The sequence below is a fragment of the Eupeodes corollae genome, chromosome 1 (assembly GCF_945859685.1).
Source record: "Eupeodes corollae chromosome 1, idEupCoro1.1, whole genome shotgun sequence".
NCBI classification, from domain to species: Eukaryota; Metazoa; Arthropoda; class Insecta; order Diptera; family Syrphidae; genus Eupeodes; species Eupeodes corollae.
Window position 1 is genome coordinate 31,055,916 of NC_079147.1, and position 24,224 is coordinate 31,080,139.

The window sequence follows — 24,224 nt, forward strand, 5'->3', positions numbered from 1 at the left end:
GTCGTCCATAGCTCAAGAACCAGAACAGATATCGATTTCAAATAAATTTTGTTATACAGATAATAAGGCAGAAAGATGCAGAAAGGGCTCTCAAGAAAATTGCGTGGGTGGTTTTTTTTATCATAGCAGTTTGAAAAAAATGTGAAAATTTTGGCTAACCCTAAATATCATACGAACCAAAAACGCTAGAGACTTGAATTAAATTTTATATAATATATTGTAAGGTGTTATCAAAGAAGAATATTTTTTGAAAAAAATACATTTAACGTTTTTTTTTTTTTATAAATCAAAAAACTTAAAAAACGACAAAAATATGATTTTATTTCCAAAACAATTTTGTGCAACGAAGAATAATGTTTTTGACATCTGATAAAATTTTGAGAAAATTGAATTGACAGTTTTTTTTTATAAAAAATAAAAATCTAAAAAAACATACTCAAAGTTTGTAAAAATTGAATATCGATTCAAATATCTTTTCAAAAACCTGAAATTTAGGCTTCAAACTTATTTTATCTTATAAAAAAATATTGTTTTCAATATTCTAAAAAATGTTGAGAAAAATCGAATTGACAGTAAAAGTTGGAAAAAAATTGATTTTTAACTAAAAATATCTTTTCAAAACTTTGACACATTGTCTTTAATTTACTTTTATCTTTCAAAAAATATTGTTGTCAACATTCAGTAAAATTTTGAAAAAATCGAATTGACAGTTTTTTCACAAAAAATTAAACGCTAAAAAAACAATACTAAAACTTGGTAAAAATTTACTTTTGATTCAAATAGCTTTTCAAAAATTAAAAATATTGGCTTTAAACTTATTTTATTTCACAGAAAACATTGTTTTCGATATTCAGTAATTTTTATATAAATATCCAACAGTCTGTTTTTTTTCATAAAAAATAAAATCTACAAAAAATAGTACGCAAATTTGGTAAAAATTGATACGAGTACATATAGACAAACTTTTAAACAAGGCAACAGACGGGATGGGAAATTATCAGTGTGGGTCGCATCACAGTCTCTTTTTATTTTTTTAAAAATGAAGAAAAAAAATCTATGGTTTAAGTGTACTCGGTCACATTAGGTAGTGTTAAAAACATACAGCTGCTGCTAGCAACAAAATACAGTGGTTCAAGAAATACCCTTAGTTGAAAAGTTCGCATGACCCTTATTTTAAATCACAGCTTCGCAACGACGTTGCATATAATTGATTAGCGCTTCACATCTTTGTTGTTGTATTGACCTCCATACCTGCTTAGCTATCAGCCAAACATCGTTATTATTATTTTTCGGTTTCGCAACCCAACTTTTACGTCAGGAGACTGAGCAGGAACCCCCATTACGGCAATACTATTGTTCAACGATCATTATTCTGCTGGAAGACGCACTTGAGCAGCATTTCCAAATCGGTATACGGCAGCATACCGCTCTACGCTCGAACCTTCATGTTTGATCCTTTTCGTTATATACCTAAGGTTTTATTAGAAATTTGGAGATCGTCTTTTGGACTGCCGATAACTTTTAGCATAAAGCACAACCTTCCTCTCTTCAGTCCAAAGTAAATTTCACCATTTTTAATGATCTTACTCAAATTTTAACCATTTATCTACGTGTGTATGAACACAACATTTATCTTCAATAATCGAATAACTCGTCAGAATTTCTTTCCACATTTTAGTTCTGGGTTTAAATTAACTTTGTAGAACAGCCAACAAGTTCCTGAATTTATTTGTAAAATTTTGGATGAGTTTCGAGTTTGTGGTGTGAAGTATTTTCCACGAACCGCGTTATTAAAACGAAACTTAAATTTAAAAAAATCAAATAAATATTAATAATGGAAGAAAAAGAATATATGGGTGACTATACAAAAGTTAAGTAACTCGATGTCATCAACCAATATACACAAAGTCTTATTATATTTTATTGAGATTACAATTCATTTTAAAACAATGGAAATACCTTTATTAAATCACCCAATTTTAGTTCTTCATTTTTAATACAAAGTATTAAAAATAAACACAAATAGTTTTTAAAACTTCAGCCCTTTTGCATGTCACAACCCCGAAAACTAACAATTAAGCGACTGTCTATTAACCATTATCATTGACTTGAGAAAACTTATAATGATACTACAATCTGCGATGTATATAAATATATACTATACAACTTTCATAATGCAGTGTTCTCCACTTTATTTAAACAAAAATTGAAATTTGGTGTTCAGTTTCGTTCCTCAGTCCGTTGTGTGTTATTTAAATTTAAAATTCGAGCGAAATATCGCCAATTCAACGTCAAATCCCACTTTAAATTTTAATGTTGGTAATAAAGTTAGTTAGTTAGTGGTACCGTGGCATGATGGTTAGTGCGTTGGACTGTCATGCTAGAGGTCTTGGGTTCGATCCCTGCCTATGCCATCTAAAGTCTTTTCACGGGTACTGCCTCTTGCGAGGAATTGACAAATTCTCCAAGAGTAACTATTGTCATGAAAAAGTGCTTTCTCAAAAATTAGCCGTTCGGAGTCGGCATATAAACTGTAGGTCCCCTCCATTCCTGACAACATTACTCGCGCACAGTAATGGTTGAGAGTTGTAAGTCACTGGGCCTTGGTTCTCAACGGACTGTCGCGCCACCCAATTTATTTATTTTTTTTTAATAAAGTTAGTTGCGGGTCGCACAATTTGACGGTCACCATAACTGTACCAGAGTTGGGGTTATGTTTGTTCTTTATACACGTGCTAGGCCAGTCAACATGTCAGTCGTATGGTAAGTCTTTATTTTTTTTGTTAATCTAAAGTTTATTTTTATTTATTTATATTAGACTTTGATTTGTTAAAATGTAGTTTGTTGATATTCGAAATTACAAAAAAAAATTAGTCCTTATTATAATCTCAAATTTCGTCTTTTTCATCAGTCCTATGGCGTCAGTCCTGTGTCAGGTAGATTGTTATTGTTCTTTATTGCATGATCATTAGTACTTTTAAGATGAATATTTTAATTTAGACATATTGAGTAAAACTATGTGAACGTTGTAAAAGATAAGTGAATAACGTTACGTTAAATGTCAAGTCTGTTTTTAAAACTTATATAGTATTCTCTTCCAGCGAGTAAGTGATCACGCACAATAACTGGCGTCCGAGCATTATAAACCCTAAAGGGCTACGCGAAGTATATTAAAAACTTAAAGCGCGGAACCACCTTGCGGAAAAATTTAGTGATTCGCGAAAAATATTAAAAAACAGTGAAGGGAGAAACATCAGAACCTCACACAGACCTAAAAGCAGTGCAGTGCGTGCATTAAGGAGAACCTACGGGAAACATCAGAACCTCGTAAATAAGTGCATCAAACAGTGGAAGAACCCGTTCCCGAGTATCCAACAAAAAAAGGACTAAACGAAATCCCGGCGATGCTGCTATTTCTGTAAGGAATTACAAATATTTCCTATATTTTACAAAAAATATATTACCATACTATATTATATTTCATAATAATTATATCATTATATTTTATATAAACTACAAACAAATTCAAAAAAATATACTTTATACAAAAAGAAGAATTTAAAATAAAAAAATCATATCGAATTCTTTAAAGCTGTTACGCAAATAAATATTTGTGCCAAAATCAAAAAAAAAAAGTAATTTTTTTTAAGTCACATATCTGTTATCTTTTCCCATTCCCACATTCCTCCAACTATCATGTCTGAAATTGAACATTTAAATGAACTTGTTAGGCAACTAACGGGGGCTGTAAATGCCCAAATCGAACAAATTAAACTAATAAATAATATACTGAGTCAAGTGGAGAGTAGGGTAACACCACCTCAAAGCTTAAACAATAACCTTTCCCTTCCAAGAACGGAACAAGACCTTATCGAAATAAGGAAACTTCTGGACTGCGTTGAGGATCTCCAAGTCTTTGACGGCAATGCCGTCCACTATATTTCATGGGTCCACAGTGTGGAGTCCATATTAAAAGACTATGGATTGTAAAATTAAAACCAATATATAGAGCCATCTTACAACATATACGATATAAAATAAGAGGTCCAGCCGATGCTGCCATCGTTTCGTATAATATTTTTGATGAAGATTGGGCAACAATAAAAAAATTTTTGTCACTGCACTATGCAAACAAACGTGACGTTCGCACCTTGGAGCACGAGCTCAATTTGCTAACACAAGGCCGCAGAACAATTGACGAATTTTACGCCAGGGTTAACCATCAATTATCCATTTTAATTAATAAAATTAAAGCTGAAGATTATTGCCAAGAGACGGTAAATGCTTTGACGGCAAATTACCGAAACAGAGCGTTAGATATATTTATAAGAGCTCTCAACGGAGATGTCTCTAAAATGTTAATGATTCAGAAACCTCAGACACTACCAGAGGCTTATACCTCTTGTTTAGAGTTTCAAAATCTTAATTTTAGAAATTTCCAAATTCACAATAGCAATCTAAATAATAGAATCACTTCTCGAAATAACCAGATGTTCCCTTTAACACATCAAGCAAAATACATATCTCCTCAATTAAAACCAGCAGAAAAATCCCAGCTATATAATCAACGATCCATAGATCAAAAAGCATGTTTGGCAAATCCACCACCTCCTAGGCCATCCAATCCAAAGCCTCCGAAACCAATGGAGAATGATCAGTCAATTCAATCGCGTAGAATAAACTTGAGGACAACGATGAAACTGATTACACAGAACTAAATTTTACGACGGGAGTCTCTCTAGCGTACCATACCTAGAGTATGTTAAAAGAGATGGCGAAGTGTTAAAATTCTTAATAGATACTGGAGCAAACAAAAACTTCATATCTGGAAGAATTGCGCTTAAGACTAAACCAGTCTCTAAGCCATTTCAAATCCAATCTGCAACTGGACAGTTAGAAATAACTGAAAAAATCATAGTCCCATTTTTCAAACCCATAAACAACACCCTCCTCGATTTTTTTGTTCTTCCCGGACTAACCTCTTTTGATGGTATCATAGGTGATGATAAGCTGAAAGAGTTAGAAGCCATAATAGATAGGAAAAATAATACTCTTACAATTTCAAACATTAAAATTGACCTTAAAGAAAAAGTTTCTTAACAAGTGAACAATATCCAAACCAATTGCGATGAACAAGATAAAATTGAGAACCTATTAAGAAAACATGAATCACTATTTAAACCGGTTTCTGACAGTGGTACTGTAGACACGAGTGCTGTGCAGAAATAAGAACCACTACTTCCGATCCAATTTATACCAAATCATACCCTTATCCTTCTAACCTTCGATCCGAAGTCGAATCCCATATTAATGAATTGCTAGCCGATAATGTTATAAGACCATCTAAAAGCCTTTATAATTCACCTCTTTGGATTGTGTCAAAAAAAAAACAAATGCAGCAGGTGGAAAACAATACAGGTTAGTAATGGACTTTAAAAGATTGAACGCAATAACCATCCCAGACGCCTATCCCATTCCAGACATAACCAACACTTTAGGAAGCTTAGGTGAATCCAAATTGTTCACAACACCTGACCTGACATCTGGCTTTCACCATATAAAAATGAAAGATAGCGATATTCCCAAAACCGCCTTTTCAACAGCTAATGGTAAATATGAGTTCACTCGATTACCATTCGGTCTGAAAAATGAGCCCGTTATATTTCAGCGTATGATAAACGATGTCTTGAGCCCTCTAATTGGTAAAACTTGCTATGTCTACATAGACGATATCATCGTCTTTGGGAAAAACGAATTTGACCACTTAAAGAATCTGAACGAAGTTTTATCATATTTGAAAAGAGCAAATTTAAAGGTGAATCTAGGAAAGTCGAAGTTTTTGAAAATCCAAGTTGACTTTTTAGGATACATCATTACCCAAGAAGGAATTTGCGCTGATCCCGCAAACTGTAATTCAAAATTCCACCTCCACAGAATCTGAAAGAACTCAAAAGCTTTCTTAGTCTTGCATCGTATTATCGGAAATTCATCAAACATTTTCCAAAAGTAGCAAAGCCACTGAAAAATCTCTCAAGAGGTGCAATTGCACAAATAAAAGCTACATTATTTCTTACTTATTTTATTTGCAACATTACATACAGTCGACATTTTCGAAGCCTCAACGGTAGTTATATAATTAATTTCTTTAACGAATCTATAGAAGTAAATAATGTTAAATATATAAATAGTGAAAATAAAGTATACCACATAATTCCTCCACTGCTTCAAGATAACCTTACGGAAGGTCAAATAAGACTCGACCTTCAATATTTGCATAAGCTACATTTAGACAATGTAGAGACTTTCGTATATATCTTCAAAAACTGGATTATTCTTAGGTTCAGATTTAACTATTCTTTTTATCAGTGTAGTAATTAACTTAGTTTTGTTTATTTTCATAAGACGACAATCAAAACATAAGAAAAAACTCATTATTCCTCAATTTAATCCAGTAAAACTCAATTTTGACTCACTCAATTCAATTTCTACCCAAATTCCAACACTAGAATCAGTACAAAATTAAAACCTAATCTGCGGGACGCAGATAATTAACAAAGGGGGAGTTAACACTACACCTAATTTCCTTTTCCATAGCAAACCTCTTTTTCTTTTCCCAAACCCAAATCCAAATAAATAATAACTTGTATTGAATTGTATACTTTATCTTTGTCATTCGTATTTCTAAGAATCATTTTGAAACAATAAATTGAATAATTTCTTTAGCATTAAGCAATATATTTTGAAACAACAAATCATAGCGTAAGCAATCTTTAGTCAATCACGAAACTGAATGTGTTTTTTTTAAAAGCGTGAAAGCGTGTGGCAATACACACGATAACTTTTATGTACCACAAAATTCACTAATCCATTCTTCTGTCATTCTTTTTTTTTTCAAAATTAACGACCATCCTACTTACTTCCGGTTCCAGTTATAAAAATAAAAAAAACCAACCCCATCCAACTTCATGCAAAAGCTACCATCATTTCCCCTTTCCATTTCACATTCTCACATTTCTCAAAAAATAAAACAAACAAAAACAAAAAAGAAGAAAAGAAATGCACTTATCTCGTGTTGCTCTTCTTCTTCTCAGATTTGTTTTTACACATTTTTGTTTTGCTCTCTGTCGTTCTATTTTGTATTTTCCTTCTACCATCTACGAAAACAACAAACCAACGAAACACTTGTTATCTCTTTTCCTCCGTTATTCCTCTTATCGAGTTCTCTTCAAATTTTGACATTTCCACATTCTTCGCCATCTTTCAAATTAGAGAATGGAAAAATTATTAGAAAAAGAAATAGAAACAAGAAGAAATTGCACAAAATCGTAATACAAAAATAAAATATAACTCCTCAAAAACATAAGAAAGAAAAATTATATCAAAAACACACAAGTGATAAGAATTTTCTCATTTGTTTCAAAAATAAAATCAAAATCAAAATTGAATTCCTTGGCTCTTGAACTTCTTCAAATTCCCTCTGTGCGAACGTTCGGGCAGCCAGTCCCAGCCTCAGTCCAGTTCCAGTTAAGTCGTCAATAGTTGCTTAGCCTTAATCGTTCCAAAAACAACAAATTTTCTAGTCGCTAGTCGTCTTCGCCATCGCCTTTGCTAACTTCTTCCAAGTTGCTAACTTGCTTTGCTTACAAGAGCACCAAATATTTGCATAATAAATTACTTATCGGTCACAATGAGTTGCGAGTGAATAAAATCACAAGATAAATAATTAAAAAAACGGACACAAGAGTTACGAAAAAATAATGTTGAGCTCTTTGATTGTGATATAAGACAACGCGACGTTGAAGACGACAAAGGTAAAAACGAGGAAAAAGACGCAGCTGCAGTTCTTGTGAAGAGATCCGGGTTATGCGAGAGAAGAGCACCGCTTCGGCTCTGGACGTGGTTGCCAAACTCCAAGTGAAATCCTCATAAATAAAGAAGGAAACACCTAATTCCAAAAATTTCAGTGAGTTCTTCGAAAATTGCCCAATGACCGTCACAACCATCCATACAATGGAAGTGAAATCGCATGTTAATCCTCCAGCTTTAAACCAGGCCGTAGCAGGAGCTTCCAAGAGTTACTACAAACCGCTGCGCACAGGTGAGGATGATGAAGTCAAGGTCTTGCTAATAAATGAGAACTATCACCGCGACGGTGCCAGTGAGACAGACGTGGACATAGACGCTGACGTAGCTGGCGGAAGTGTAAGTGTTATGGGTCTGAATGGAGAAGATACTGTGAAGGAGGCGTGGGGCGAGAATCAGGTTACCTGGTTGGATGACGACGAAGAGATCGACAACCTCGACTTGGATGTGGGGCATATGTTCTTCAATCGTGTGGACAGCACCGAGATTATCTACCAGCCCAAGAAGAAGAACATCAAAATGGTCGGGAAGTACATGATGGGCGATGTCCTTGGTGAGGGATCCTATGGCAAGGTGAAAGAAGTCCTTGACTCTGAGAATCTGACGAGGCGAGCTGTGAAGATCCTAACCAAGCGAAAATTGCGGAGGATCCCCAATGGAGAACAAAATGTCCAGCGGGAGATACAACTTCTCAAGAATTTGCACCACAAAAACGTCATCCAACTTCTAGATGTTCTTTACAACGATGAAAAACAAAAGATGTACCTTATCATGGAGTATTGCGTTGGAGGCTTACAAGTAAGATTTCTCCATTTATTGTCCATACACTGGAACTAACTAAATTCCTTTCTGTCTTTTCTTGTTGTTTTCCTTTTTTTAAGGAAATGTTAGACCATGCGCCTGAAAAGAAAATGCCTTTATTTCAAGCTCATAGATACTTTCGGCAGTTAATCAATGGCCTGGAGTATTTGCATGGCTGTCGAGTCATTCACAAAGACATAAAACCTGGCAATTTATTGCTAACGTTGGATCAGACTCTGAAGATATCAGACTTTGGGGTGGCAGAGCAGTTGGAGACGTTTGCCGAAGATGATACGTGCACAACGGGACAGGGGTCGCCGGCATTTCAGCCACCAGAAATTGCAAATGGTCAAGAATCGTTTTCCGGTTCTAAAGTTGATATATGGAGCAGTGGGGTGACTTTGTAAGTTTGCTTTTTATTTACTTTTTTATTAAGTGTATACCAATCCCAAAGTGTTAATGTCGTCTGTGACCTATCACGCAATATTTCGGGCGGAAATTTGGTTGCAGAAAGGAATTAATTATTTATTTAAGGAGAGGGGACAAATGTGTTTCTAATTTGCGTATTACGAAAAACCTGATTATATCCCTTAAATCAGACACCCCCTGTTTCATAGGAAAGCTTTAGCTTAATCAAATAGGTATAGAATTCCTCTCCAATTTGAATTGGAATTCCCCTTCAATTTGATTGATTCGTCTTCTTTGGAAGGTAGGTAGGTAAGTAGAAATGACAGTCACAAGAAGCCCTTGCTGCACGTTTCAATTTGTACTAGCAGGCGTCGTCTTGAAAAAGAATATTTTAAAACTGATTTATGATTACATAGACAAAATCACCCACGCTAGAGCCATTTGGACGATCAGGGGAACATCGTAGTAGAACCGCAGTCGATACTGAGAATATAAAAAGATCACTTCTCCAAATTATATAACGGCGATGACGAACCGAATTCCGCTGTAAGGGAGATACAACCACTCAACCTCGGCGACGCAGATCAACAATTCCGCCTACCCGACCTTGACAAAGTGAAGATAGCTACATCTAAACTGAAGTCAAACAAAGCTGCTGGGACTGACGGCATTGCTGCCGAACTATTGAAAGCAGCAGGCGATGACTTGGTGAGAGCATGCACCAACTCATCTGCAAAATATGGTCGGAAGAAAGCATGCCCGATGAGTGGAATCTCAGCATAGTGTGCCCGATACATAAGAAAGGAGACCCTCTAAATTGCGCCAACTACAGAGGCATCAGTCTCATTAACATTGCGTATAAGATCCTCTCTGCCGTATTATGTGAACGTCTGAAGCCGTTCGTCAACAACCTGATTGGTCCGTATCAGTGTAGCTATAGACCAGGAAAGTCCACGATAAAACAAATATTTACACTACGGCAAAACTTAGAGAGAACCCAGGAACTTCAAATCGATACCCATTATCCCTTTACGATTTTAAAGCCAGGTATGACAGCATCTACGGGAAAGACCTCTACAGAGCAATGTCTAGTTTTGGCATCCCTGTCAAACTTATTCATTTTTTCAGAATGACGATGGAGAATGGACGCTGCTCTATCATGGTCGGAAAAGATCTAACCGATGCATTTGATGAAAAAAAAGGTTTTAGACAAGGCGATGCACTGTCATGCGACTTTTCCACATCGTTCTGGAAAGAATTGTGCAAAACTCAACCGTCAACACTAGAGGCACAATCTTCCAAAGGTCCATCCAATTACTCGGATACGCAGATGATATTGACATAATTGGGTTTAGTGGTCAATGAGTGCATGACCAAGTATATGCTGTCATCAAAAAAGGACATTGAACAACGACGTCTTGGACGAAACATCACCATGGGCAGCTATAACTTTTGAGGTAGTTGAGGTCTTGCCTACCTAGGCACCGCTATAAACTCGGACAACGACAACAGCGCTGAAATCAAACGAAGAATAACTCTTGCAAATAGCTTCTTCTTTGGACTTGGATGGCAATTGAGTTGTAGAGTCCTCTCTCGAGCATCTAAAATCACCATCTATAAGACACTCATCATTACGGTTCTCATTTATGGCGCTAAAGTCTGGAAGCTGTCAAAGAAAGATGAGAGCGTCTTAGGATGCTTCGAGAGAAAAATTCTTTGGGTGATTTTTTGTCCCGTCTGCATAGATGGTGAATGAAGTAGAAGATATAACGATGAACTGTACGGGCTGCTCAGCGACACTGACCTAGTTAACAGAATTAAGTCCAGAGGCTTAAATGACTTGGTCATGTAGAGCGAATGGACATCAACGCTCCAGCCCGGAAGGTCTTCGAATCCAATCCCGAGGGACGGCACAGTAGAGGAAAACCGCGATTCAGGTAACGCTCACATGTGGTTGGAGACCTCAAGTAAGTAAGTAAGAGCCTTTTTCAGGTTCGTAAAGGATATCAAGTCTTTGATTTTAATCTCTGAAAGTTTATCAAGATGTTTAAGGAATGCCCTTCCAACAGTTAATCGCCGCAGCTGCGGCAATCAGTATTGTGAGGGATAACCAACTTTGCTGCATGCTCTCCTATCGGTCAATGTTCGATACATATTGCAGTGACTCTGGTGATACCACGCATGAGTCTGCATAAAAGTTCGAAAAAACGATAGACTGTTAGACAGAAAAATTGAGAACATTTTGCCCTTCATAGCACCAAGCGGAATAATTATGCTTCTACGTAATTGAGCTATTAAGTTCCGATCCATCATTTCCATAAATGACACTAAGACTTGGAATCCAAATAAAAGTAACCTGTAAGTTGATGTTGAGGCTGGATAGTTCATACCGACATTGTTGGACCGGTATAGAGGATTTTGTGGCCGAATTGGTAGCCTTAACACATTTTTGTTAAGGCTACTTTGATTGCTATTAATTGCGCTTGAACTAAACTGGCAAAAACTGGTATTTGAAAAGACTTAGAGCCTCAGAGAAGATTACCGACGCAACTCCACACTCCATCTTTAACCCGGCAGTAAAGATTTCTGGTAGAAAAGATGACTTAAAAATCTTTACTGAGCTTCAGAGCAGGGGTGCTGTAGTCAGTGTCTGCCAAAAAATATTTTGTTGGAATCAGTTCATTAGTAATGCCATGCACATAGGGTCTGGAAAACCAAGAGTTTGATTCGTTAAGCCTAACATTTAAATTATTTGTTGGGCAGGATGGTTGGGCCCCGGTAGTGCTGACACCAGCTATTCTTGAACCTTCCCTTGTTGTCGATATTGTATTTTTTGTTTAGCGCAGGCCACCACACAATGGTTCCATAAGACAAAATAGAACGTAAAACGGCTGTGTAAAGACAGGATTCGACAGTTCAGTCGGCGTAGAGTGAAGGGAGGTATTTTAGTTTTGGTCGTAAAGAGCATCTGTACAGTTTTGTCTACTACTTTCCCTAGACCATTGAAACCAAACCATCGGCAAAAGCTACCGTCTTCACCTAAAAACTTTTTACTTAACGAGAACTTTATTTATGACTAAAATCCATAGGAGAGGGAAGAGAACAACGTCCTGGAGTGTTATTCTACTCACATGCATGGAAGAGATTGTGTTACCTAACGAAGCTTGAATTCTTCTTTCACTTGCATAGAAATAATCTATTCTTGAATAAAAACATCTACCCCAAAGTTCGTAAGTGATTCGTGAATCGATGGACTTTTTCGAAAGCATCTTCTACGTCTAGCAAGGTAGCAGGAGTAAATTCTTTGTAATAAATTGTCTTCTTAATGGTACGCACTACCTCTCAGTAGACTTGCCTTTGAGATATGCATGCTGAGATTTTTCTAGCAGACATTCGTCCAAAATGATACCAAGATATGGGTATCTAGGATGCATTAGAGTGTTTTAAGCTTAAAAGAGGTCAAGCTAATTGTAGTAGTGTTTATCCCACTTTCGGGATAAAAACTACTTTAACCTGTTTCCTTGTCTCCGGTATATGATTGAGATAGAAGCATCCTTTAAGGATGGTCTCCAGCCATGTTACTGCTATGTCTTGCAGTTTTTGTAGGACTACTAGTAATTATTATATTATTCTACATGAACTATATTCGTGTTTGGAGTTATAAGAGTTTCGGGGTTGCAATTTTCGCAGTCCGGAAATTGAGTCGCCATTAGTACTTCCAAGGACTCAGTTGGAGGGGCTGTCCACAATCCATCAGGTTTCTTCAGATAATATGGATTGCAATGGTCCTCCGATAAGATTTTACTAAGTATGGCAGAATCTCTTGACAAAAGCCTCCAACCTTGCTTTTTGGCGGTTTCTATAGCTCGCTAATAAACTTTAAAGGATTCTTTATATGTTTGGGGAAAATCTTGCTTTCTTCCACTTTGTGGTATTTGGTTTGTAGCTGTAATTTACATTTTTACATAATAACTTTATCTTCTAATTGAACTGCCCTTTAAAGTTTTTCTCGACCTTACATTTTTAAGAATGTGTAGAAGGTGAATTTTTGAGAAGATTTTGTAAGCGAGGTTAAGTAAACTGATGCCTCTATAGTTGTTGCAGTTTAGAAGCTCTCCTTTTTTCAGAATCGGGCAAACAGTCGGCAGAATACAGATATAACCAACGAAGAAGTAGATGCAGCAATGAAAAAAATGAAGGATGGAAAAGCGGCAGGCTCCAATGGGATACCAGCGGAATTTTTTAAGTATGGAACCGTTGAGTTAATAAGTAAGCTTACTGCAGTTTACAACGAGGTGTTGGAAACAGGTATGATTCCTCAAGAATTTAGGTAATCAATTATTTTTCCGATCCACAAAAAAGGAAGCTGGTCTGAGATGTCGAACTACAGAGGAATATTTTTTTTTAATTCGTGTTATAAAATACTTACAGCTGTTCTGCAAATACGGCTAAAGTAAATAAATGGATTGAAGAAAATAAGCTTTTGAAAGAATCTCAGGCAGGCTTAAGATCCGGTTACTCAAAAATCGATCATATCTTTGTTCTAAAAAGCATTGCGGATTCATTTATAAGAAGAAGGAAGAATTTATACGCGTTTTTCGTATATTTTAAGTCTGCATTTGACACGGTGAATAGGCAAGCTCTTTTCTATAAGCTCTTTGGTATGGGAATGTCGGTTAAATTTGGAAGAGTCCTGCAGTTTGGAATGGTACAGAAAGGTCAGATTAGTTAAGAACTGAATCAGGCGTTCGAAAAGGTTCTAAGATGAGCCCAAGCTTATTCGCTCTATTTTATCGAAGATTTAGTCGATTTCTTACCTGCTGGTATCGAATACGCGGGAGAATTAATTAAAGCACTCTTATTTGCGGATGATATTGTGGTTCTCGCGTCATCTCCAGAATCACTCCAACTTATGATAAACGGGATTTTTGAGTACTTTAAAATATGAAACCTAATAGTAAACATGGAAAAGTCCAAGATCATGATTTTTAAGAACGAAGGAGATAGAAACTGCCGTAATGAAAATTGGACCAACAATAGTAAAAATATAGAGATTGTCAAAGAGTTCAAATACCTGGAAGTGACTATGACAAAAAATTGAAATATGGAAACGCATCTAAGAGAAAAGCTTACAAGTGCAAAAGCCGCCATCAGCGCATTGTGGAGTAGGTATTTCTCAAACAGAAATAAATAAGGCAGTAGCAGAATCAATCTTATTTTATGCAGCTCAAGTGTGGGTAGCGAAGCAATATGAAGATGTGGAAAAATTTGTACGCTTCTACGTTAAAAGGATCTTCCGGCTGCCACCAAATACGCCGAATTTATGTTGGAAACAGGACTACATCCACACTTTGTACGAACACTTCGAATACAGATTGATAATGTGCTCAAAATCATAAATATGGATAACTACCGGTTACCGAAGATAGTGGCACTTCAATGTTCAGGATGTTATGCAGAATGAATGAAACTTGCTAGGGAGAGTGACATGGACCTTAACATAGATAATTAATCGGCTTCTCTGATTCCATCTTGGCAATGTTGCCACTGGTCCTCAATACATTGTGTTGCCGGCAATGTTACTTGTAACTCGGAGTAGTAAGTGTATCAGGAGTGTGAGTCGGAGTAGGATTTGGTGATCTCTTGCGATTGTAGCCGTTCGACGTTTTACCTTCTCCCAGCATCTCCCTGTTGTGCCTTGGGTCTTGAAACCCGAAGAAATACCTTGGCTACAACGAGGTAGTGGTCCAAGTCAATGTTAGCTTCTCGGAAAGTTCGGACATCTATGATGTTAAAGCGTGTCTGGCATCGATCGCAATATGGTTGACGGTAAATTGATCTGGAGAACTCCAAGTTCCTTTGTGGAAAACGCGTACTGGCTACCAAGACCTTTTCTCCCTCAGCAAAATCTATGAGCCTGAATCCGTTGTCGGGAGTGTTGTCGTGCAGGCTGTTTTTCCCGATTATTCCACGAAAGATGTCTTCCCTTCCTAGCTTGCCATGAAAATCACCCAAGACAATTTTAATATCGTAGCTAGGACACTGTTCATATGTTTTATCTAAGAGCTCGAGGAACATATATTTGGTGTTGTCATCCTTCCCTTCTGTGGGGGCGTGCGCGCATATCAGGCTAATGTTTCGGAATTTAGCCTTGATGCGGATGATCATGAGGCGCTCGTTGATACACCTATAGATCAAGACTTCTTGCCTAAATCTGGCTCCATTGACAAAGCCGCACGTAATTATCTCCAGCTGCTTTGAAATAATTGGCCATATGTTCAAACGGTTTACAAAATAATTTTACAATTGCTAAAAAAAGACAGTACGAAGCTCTTTCAACAATTATTCACATGTTTCTTTACAATAGCCGGATGTATGGCCACTTGAGGGACGTAGAGTGGTCAATAAGGAATGATATGTGTTCAATAATTGTTTTTGCGGGAAGTCTTTTTGTAAAATAAAGTAAAAATAGGTTTTTAGGGGTCTTTTACGAGTATAGGTTAAAAATTATTTCTAAATTGGTCAAAAAAATGTTGAAAAACTATAAAAGCATTAAAAATGAAATATTATGTGTTATTGTTCCTAAACCGTATAAATAAAAAGCAACCCTCGATGTTTGAGTCCAATGCAATAATTGTCGATATAAGATCTATTTAGGAAATTGCCGATATTTGTTTTTCAAACTCTATTGCTGCGAAAGCTCTCACAATTGAGTTGCTGTAGATATTTCTCTTGTCATCTGGCAGCACAAGGGTTTTAAATTTTTCTGGTTGGTTGTCCTCCTTCACTCCTCTCGAATAATAAAATCCTCCACACAAAATTTCGAAACTCGTTTACGATAAAATTAGAGAAATTAAAGCGTAGTCCTTCTTAAATCTTAAAAATTACTGTATGGAAGTAAGTTTGGCTAGAATAGAAGGAACCGTTTAAATTACCTCTAAGATTTTGTTATTCATTTCAATATAATTAAAACATTTAATATTTGCTTAGCGACCGATGCCAATCTTCATTGACTCCATCTTTGCCTCTGTTTTCGATGGTGAACCACCCATAGAACGAGTTTTTTAATAAGTCAATTTGTATACTATACATGTTTTTTCTTTTTGTTGCAGGTATAATCTAACAACTGGGCAATATCCATTCGAGGGAGACAACATTTATAGGCTATTAGAAAATATTGGACGCGGACAATGGGAGGCACCACATTGGCTCTATCAATTAGATGAAAAATTAGCTCGACTAGTCTTGGGGATGTTGCAATCGGATCCAGAAAAACGCTTTACTATTCAACAAATTCGATATGAACCGCAAGTTTTCAAAAAACCAAAGAAAAAAGATAATATAGTAATACTTGACCTTATATTTATTTTTGTATAGTTGGTTTATTTCTGCTCCAGAAGAAAAAGGACCACCAATTCCCATTCCACCATTAAAAAATGACAAGTATCGTCGATCCACAGTACTGCCTTACCTAGATGCTTTCCATTATGAAACTGAATACGATCAGGAGGATAATTATTTCACCGAACACGACCTAAATCGTAAGAGTTGATACCACTTTAAAGAATAAACAAAAATCTTATAATGATTATTTTTCTTTTGCCTTTTTTCAGAGGAACTTGCCCGACAAGCTGCTGCTGCAGCAGCTGAAATAAAAGCCAAAAAGAATGCCGCTTCTGCATCGAATCCAACGATTTCATCAGCAGGCACCTCGGCCGCTGCTGTTGCATCCTCCAATAGTCTCAAAGAAAATAAAAAGCATCATTCTTCGTCGGCGTCATCGCTCAAAAGGCGAGCGAAGAAACTCACATCGTGTATATCGGTTAGAAAATTAACCAATTGCCGACCATCTTGAGACCGAGACGGACACGGAAACGGAACCAGAAACGGAGATGACGAATTCAATACGTTTTCTTTTTTTCTTTTATTCGTTTTTTGATAGACCTATTTATCGTTTGATCATTGTTATTTAATTTTCTTTTTGTTAGTTTTGTTTTCTTGTCTTTTTTCTCTTTTTGTTTATCAAAACCCCCAAAAATTAAGTAGGGTGAAATTTTCAAAAAAATTAGTTTAATTAATTTACAACGATTTTGTTTTTGATTTTTTTGTTTTTCACAGTCACAAACTTAAGAACTTTCCTACCGACAATACAATACATAAATAATACACACCAGCATCTGCATCTTTTGTTATGAATTTGCATGTCTTTAGAATAATTTATAATATTATTGTTTTTCCGTCAGTTTTATATTTCTGATTTGATATTGTTTAAAAAAAAATAACTCTTCAATCAACAATTTACATTCAAATTATAACATAAAAAACGGGCCAAATATTGTTTTTAAATAACAAATCGTTTTCTATGTTTTTTTTTTCTTTAATTTTCTTTATTTTTCACTTTGAAATATATATACATAAATATAGAACAACAAAAAAATCTTCAAGCATCTTTCAGCATAAAATTTCATTTTTCTACTCTTGATGTAAAATTTATGTTAAATCAAAAAAAAAAAAAAAATTATAGAAAGTTGTTTAAAAAACCTTAAATAATGCTTTTTGTGTATAATATACAACAATTTATTAGTGATCATTTACTGCTGGACAGAATGATCTGATACCAAGGATTATACTTCACAAAGCTAAACGAAAAATTTACATCAAAAAACCAAAGTGGAATTAATTGTTAAAAATAAAATGAAAAAGAAAAAAATAAATATAATAAATTCAAAATAATTTTGTTTTATTTTCTGTAAGTGTTAAAGGATTGGTAACTGAGGCCTTTGCTGTTTTATGCGGTCCTAACAGGAGAAAGAATCGCACAAAATAATGCCTGTTTTTAATACGGAAAAAGACTATCATATTCCTTAATTTATTCAAGATTAAAATATTTAATCAAGTTTTGTTAAAAAAGTGTTCAAATCCAAGAATGTCTTTTTTGATCTTTTAACTGCAATGAAATATAAATTTTAAAGGCAATTATTGTTTTGATTTTTTTTTTCAATATGATTTAGCTTTGAAAAAATTGATTTTTTTCGAAAAATTGTTTGAATAGTGACACCTTTTTATCAATGGATGAAATCCATAATAAAAGGAAAAAAAAATCGATTCAACCTAATGGACAATTCAAGTTTAACGTGGCCTTGTCAACAACTGAAGCTAAAATAATGTCTTCAAGTGAAGGTGCACTGTAACATATTTCAAGACCTGACCTATTAACATCGAGTTCGTTTTTAAATACTTCAAAAGAAAATATGCATTGATCAAGTATAAACATTTTATTTTTGTTTAATGTTTAATGTTTGTTGTGACAACAACAGAAACTTTATGAAGGAAGTGTGGAAGCTTAAGATAAATCACCTAACAAGATTGATATACTATCTATTATGTTTACTACATAATGGTAGTTTTCTTATCAATCAATTTGTACAGTGCGATTCTTTTTTATAACCCACTTTAAAAAGCGTGAATTTTTTTCGTTTATGAACAATTAAAAAAAAAATGATAATGAATAAAAGTAATGGTCATGGCAGTTAATTCAAGCAATAAATTAGTTTCAAAAACGTAATAAGTGTATTTTTACTTCTTAGTAATACGAAAATAACAAAATTGAAGTGTTTCAAATTTATAACCCATGGCTACAACAGTTTATTAAACTAAATGAAAAACGGAAACTAACGCCCATGTTCCGAATTTCGATCGAAAGTGAATTGAAATCACTTTTCGATTTCACGTGAAATGAAATTCCATGTTCTTCAATTCGATCGATTTCGAAATCGCTTCGAACTGCCAGAACTGAAGGATCGTCCATTTTTATTTTGTTTCTGAAGTAAAATGTTTACTGTTTTGAAGATGGATGCAATATTATTGGCAATTTTAAGTGAAAAAAATAAGCAAAATTGAAGAGAAAAAATAAGAAGACGAATTTTTTTAGAAAAATCAAATATATTGGATTCACCTGATACAACATATAAGTGTGTGAAAATTATGTAGAATTGTTCTGATAAATATAGTAAATTCTTGGTTTCCTCTTTAAAGCTGTCATTATAATTTTAGATTAAGGAAAGACGCTTTTTTATATGTTTTAAGGGAAATAGAACCTTCATCGATTACTTCAATTCAAAAACTTCATGCAACCCTCCGAATCCTAGCAGGAGGAAGCTATCAACAATAAATTCGCAGAAAAAAAATGTGATTTCAATGCGTTAAAAAAATAAAACAAACCGAAATACAGAACATCCATTTGCATGTTCGAAAATCCAATTCACAATAACGAATTGTGGAACATCCAAATTCACTTTCGCAAAGTGTATTCACAAAATGGACTGCAGAACATGGGCATAACTATTTATTTGAGAACCTTTGGCAAGAATCAAGTCAAAAACTCTTCTTCTCATTGATTTAATTAAGTTATCCTAAATTTCTGCCTCGATTTTAAGCCATTCCTCACGATGAGCGTGATAACGTCCCATATGTATGTATATGTCTTTCCTTCCGCTTATATTCTATTTACAAGATTTCCCCAAAGATTTTCAATAGGGTTTACATCGGGAGAGCATGCGGGCCAATTAATTACATAGTATTTATTCCTAACCAATAAATGGTTTTTCTGCTGGTATAGATTCTGGCATTATCCTGCTGAAAAATCCAAGATCTCTCATGGTTGTCTGCCAAAAAAGGAACCAAACAACGTCCAAGAACTTGAATATAATCTCTACTGTTCATTGTTGATGAAGTGAATTGCATTTCTAGACACGCCTTTGATGAGAAAGCACCCCACATCATCACCCAGTCGCCACCAAAAGTTCGCCTAAGGAAATATTTCGGTTCCTTCCGTAACTCCTTCCAATAAGAGAGCCATATAAATTTCATTATTTCTCATCAGAAAAAATAACCTTTAAACAACATATTAAGTAGGTGTGAAAAAAAAATGCACGTTAATGAAGATTCAATAAGAGCTTTGAATTCAAATATACAGATGTACAATTAGTGTCCACATTATTCTTGTTGAACCCCAGCCTAGAAATGTTGTGACGTGGTGCCTGATTCATTTTAGACCAACACAAGCTTGGATTTCGCTGAATAGCTCTCCAAACCGTTGTTTTTGACACTCTTGTCTGAATCAGCCCTGCTAATTTGGGACAACTTACGGTTTAATTGCTGGCGGGCGTATAAAAAATTAATTGTCATCAAATAAAATACGTAATCGAAAGGATCGAAACTGAAGTTTTTTTTTACTAATATTTTTGTTATATGTATACATTATGTATGTAGGTACATAATTATTGTCTTTGATCTTCGTTGTTTTTCGGGATAAAAGAGGGGGTTCAAAACGGTGTCTTGAGTATTGCCACATCTAAGCAGACGCAGACAAAGGTATAATCGGAAAAGCTATAGGTATAACCGACGTGCCTTAAAAGTGACAAATTCCTTTTTGGTTTGAAAAGTTTAAACGTCAGAAAATATGGAACAATTTAATTTTTAAAAAAACATCATTAAAAATTTTACTGATGAAAGCAACAGCAAAAAAATTGTCTGAGGCGCGAAGCTCGATGTTATGATCGAAAGTAAACAACATTTTCCTAGCAAAACAAATTAAAAAAATAACAAAAATGACTTCAAAAAAAGAGTTTGAAACCAAATTAATACTTGAAGTGAAAAACCATATGTGTCTTTATGCCAAAGACGACCAAAAGTATTCAGACAAAATGGCACGAATAAATGCTTGGGGGGATATATCCCTTGTCTTGGGAAGGCCTGGTAAGTTTATAGTTATGGAATGATTAAACCTGAATTGTTGGCAATAAAATTTGTTATTTTCAGTCGAAGAGTGCCAAAGTAAATGGACCACGCTCCGAAACTCTTTTCGGTCTTATTTTCGAATCCAAAGAAATTTCTTTCCAAAAACTGGGGATTTCGGGGACTGGCATAACCAAGTCTGTATAATGCTTGTTGTTGTTGATTGCCTGAATAGTCTGCATTATACACCATCTGACTGTTGTTTTTCCCATCAAAAATCGGAAAGATAGGTCCGCGAAACTAGCTCCCGTAGCGAGCAATCTGAAACAATCAGTGTAATGAAAATCTCAAATTATGATAATATTGAATTTTTGTACCTTAAAGTCAAACAAAGTTTCTCCTTGGCACTTATGGTATCGTTTCGAAACAAATTAAATCTAGGCTGGATATCACTTCGTATTTTTAAAAGTATACACTGGAACTGCTGACGGCTCATCCGAAAGTACTCAAAAAACTTAATTGGGAACAACTCGAGTCTCTCAATTAAGTGAAAAATATTCGCCATGTATCTTCCGAGCATGGAAAAGCGGGTGTACTTGAAAGCGTCGTATTTTTTGAGAAGATCTTTTATTTATTATACACAAAGCTGTTGCAATCAATAAATTTTGTTTATTTTTTGCACGACCCATGATAAGATCAACTTAATTTCACAGAAGCACAAACGATAACAAACAAATGAATAACAAAACGAACTCTTCAAATAGAAACTTCAAAGTGACATTTAATTTAATGACGTAAATTTACTGATTGCTATGATCGCTCATCAGTAAAACATTTTACTGATAGCTATAACTGGCCCCTTACGCTCATCAGGAAAGCCACCGTTGTTGATTCTCAGCGAAACTTTGCTTTCACACCCAAAATAATGGACGAGTTAAGACCCCTTCTCAACTTTTCTTATTTTTCGAGAAAGTTTAAAGAAAAACAAAAATCGAGTAGAAGTCTCAACTAGGAATTTTCCTGTTACTATTTATATTACCCGCGAGATTCGAGGTGTGAGTTTTGTACCAAACATTAAGATAAGCGACTTTAAAAACGTGGCGTTGAAAACCTATTTTTTCCATAAACGATTAAATGTTAAATTCAGTTAATTTACGTTAACATAAGAATTGTTTAAATACAATACACGTTGTTATTGTTGTTAAAGTAAGGGTCCGCCTGACCTCATACTTCTTCGGCTCATCCACCGGGATTTTCGACCTTGTCGAAAGAACTCGTTCTCGATCACCTGCTTTCGTTGCTTTTGCAAAAAAAGGCTAGGTATCCCTGTGGTTGATGAGACCATGGTTGCCCTCAACTTTGCCGATATTTTGCAGTTACAACTAGGGAAAAAAAACAGCGGTAAAATTTACCGTAACAATAATTACATGTGATTCATACATGATTCTTCAAATGTTTCATTGTTGTCGGTCTTCACACTTACGACCAGCTTTGCTGCAGCTAGGCTAGTACTTTGTAGAGGTTGCAATTATCCAGGCTATATGATGTCTGGATAGAGGACTTTGATCTATAAAAATAACTATCGGCTAAACTTTTCCGTCTTTAAATGTTTAGCCGTTTATTTACCAATAAAAACTATTATTATTTCTTCAAGTTTTGAATCCAAATATTCCTATATCAGAATATAAAAAGACCCGATGTACAATGTGACATTTGATATTTGTGTGAATAAAAGAAACAGAAGCCATTGTGACAGACTAATTCATCAGCTAATAGACCAGGTGTAGTAATTTTTGACAAAATGTCGAAAAAGATCATTATCTTCAATGTTTCGGTTTCATTGATCCAAAATCTCCAGACAACATATAGCAAGAAAATCAGAAAAACTGAGTTCTGAGTTGGACCAATGCCGTAATTTTAAGGACTTTAAGTAAAATTATAGTAAACAAACACACAAAAATAAGTCCACAGGGCCATCCCCTAGCATAGCACGGGACTCTAAAAGATTCAGCATGTCAAGACCCAAAAAAAAAGTTGTGGATTAAAAACAAAAATGTATTGCTTTTGAAAGATAATTTTAATACAAATATTCTAAATTTTTGTAGTACACGTAGCATGATGGTTAGTGCGTTGGACTGTCACGCAAGGGGTCTTGGGTTCAATCCCTGCCTCCTGCCTGTGCCACCTTAATTTAAAAAAATTAATTTTCGCGGGTACTGCCTCTTGCGAGGAATTGACAAATCCTTCAAGAGTAATTCTTGTCATGAAAAAGTGCTTTCTCAAACTAGCCGTTCGGATTCGGCCTTAAATTGTAGGTCCCTTCCATTCCTGACAACAGTGCTCGCACACAGGAATGGTTGAGAGTTGTAAGTCACTAGGCCCTGGTTCACAACGGACTGTTGCGCCACCCCATTTTGATTCTAAATTTTGGTTTTACGGTTGCAATGTTTATGAAAATCGATTACACTAGTAAAAAGAGTTATGTAACTGCCAATCAAATTCTACATTATTCCAAATGGTTTTGGTAGGCTTGGTCCGAAACCGCCTTCATAATCACTCTATCACTTAAAGCTTCTTTTAGTAAAACGCACAATATTTTTTCGAAGCTGTAATCCCTTCCCCAACATTTAAATAGTTTAAATATTTTCAGTAACGCATTTACTTATCTTCACTTCACACCGGTTTCTTTCATAAGCGGTTAAAATTTATTTTTGTTATGTTAGCCAACACGTTTTTCAAAAATAGGCCATTATATCATGTTCTTGAAACATAATATGTACATATATGTATGTATATGTACCCAGTCGTGCCATTAGTTCAAGAAATTTATAATATTTTGTATTCATTGTTAATTAATTTGGCAGTTTCAGTAAAAATGACCGTTATCAGCCTTAAAGTCAGGCCTTAAAGCTTTTGGTCATCGGCCTATAGTGACACATACAGTTTCCATTGGTATTTTTGACACTGCTTCTGTTAATATATCTTAAGAATTTAAAGAAAATCCTGTCAAACTCTCCAATTCTGACTACACAAAGCACTCTTTAGGATTAAAGTATGGATTTTCTAAGAGCCAATCTTAAGCGGCTCAAAAATCAACGATATTGATCTTAAGGCACTTTTATATTCTTGGCTTTGTTTGTTAGGTTTGGTTATACCTTTTACCAAACCCTCCCCATTTCTATGGTACAAATTAACTACTGTTTCCATCCGAAGGAGTGTGTGCTAAGATCTTCGCCGAGTTGAACCACCTAACTCACCTGGTCAACGAGCCCACCTGAATATCGGACGTGGAAAGTCCAGCAGAAAACACTCTTGACTTGTTTCATACCTCTGACCCTGATATGTACGCTGTAAGAGTTCTATCTCCTCTAAGGATATCTTACCATAATGTTATACATATGTGCAAATTTCTCGTG

At 35.2% G+C, this 24,224-nt stretch overlaps 1 protein-coding gene and 1 long non-coding RNA gene across 2 annotated transcripts; both read left to right on the forward strand.

Moving 5' to 3' along the window:
• Positions 1-2,237: 2,237 nt before the first annotated feature.
• LOC129942283 (uncharacterized) lies at positions 2,238-3,575 on the forward strand. The gene is made up of 3 exons (XR_008781012.1): positions 2,238-2,588; positions 2,659-2,763; positions 3,102-3,575. It is a non-coding gene; the product is annotated as an uncharacterized LOC129942283 (long non-coding RNA).
• A 3,624-nt stretch (positions 3,576-7,199) lies between these two features.
• LOC129940239 (serine/threonine-protein kinase STK11) lies at positions 7,200-17,375 on the forward strand. Its single transcript, XM_056048503.1, has 5 exons — positions 7,200-8,661; positions 8,745-9,067; positions 16,185-16,379; positions 16,450-16,613; positions 16,686-17,375. The coding sequence occupies exons 1-5, from the start codon at positions 7,987-7,989 to the stop codon at positions 16,925-16,927; spliced, it is 1,599 nt and encodes a 532-aa protein (XP_055904478.1). The 5' UTR covers positions 7,200-7,986; the 3' UTR covers positions 16,928-17,375.
• The last annotated feature ends 6,849 nt before the right edge of the window (positions 17,376-24,224 follow it).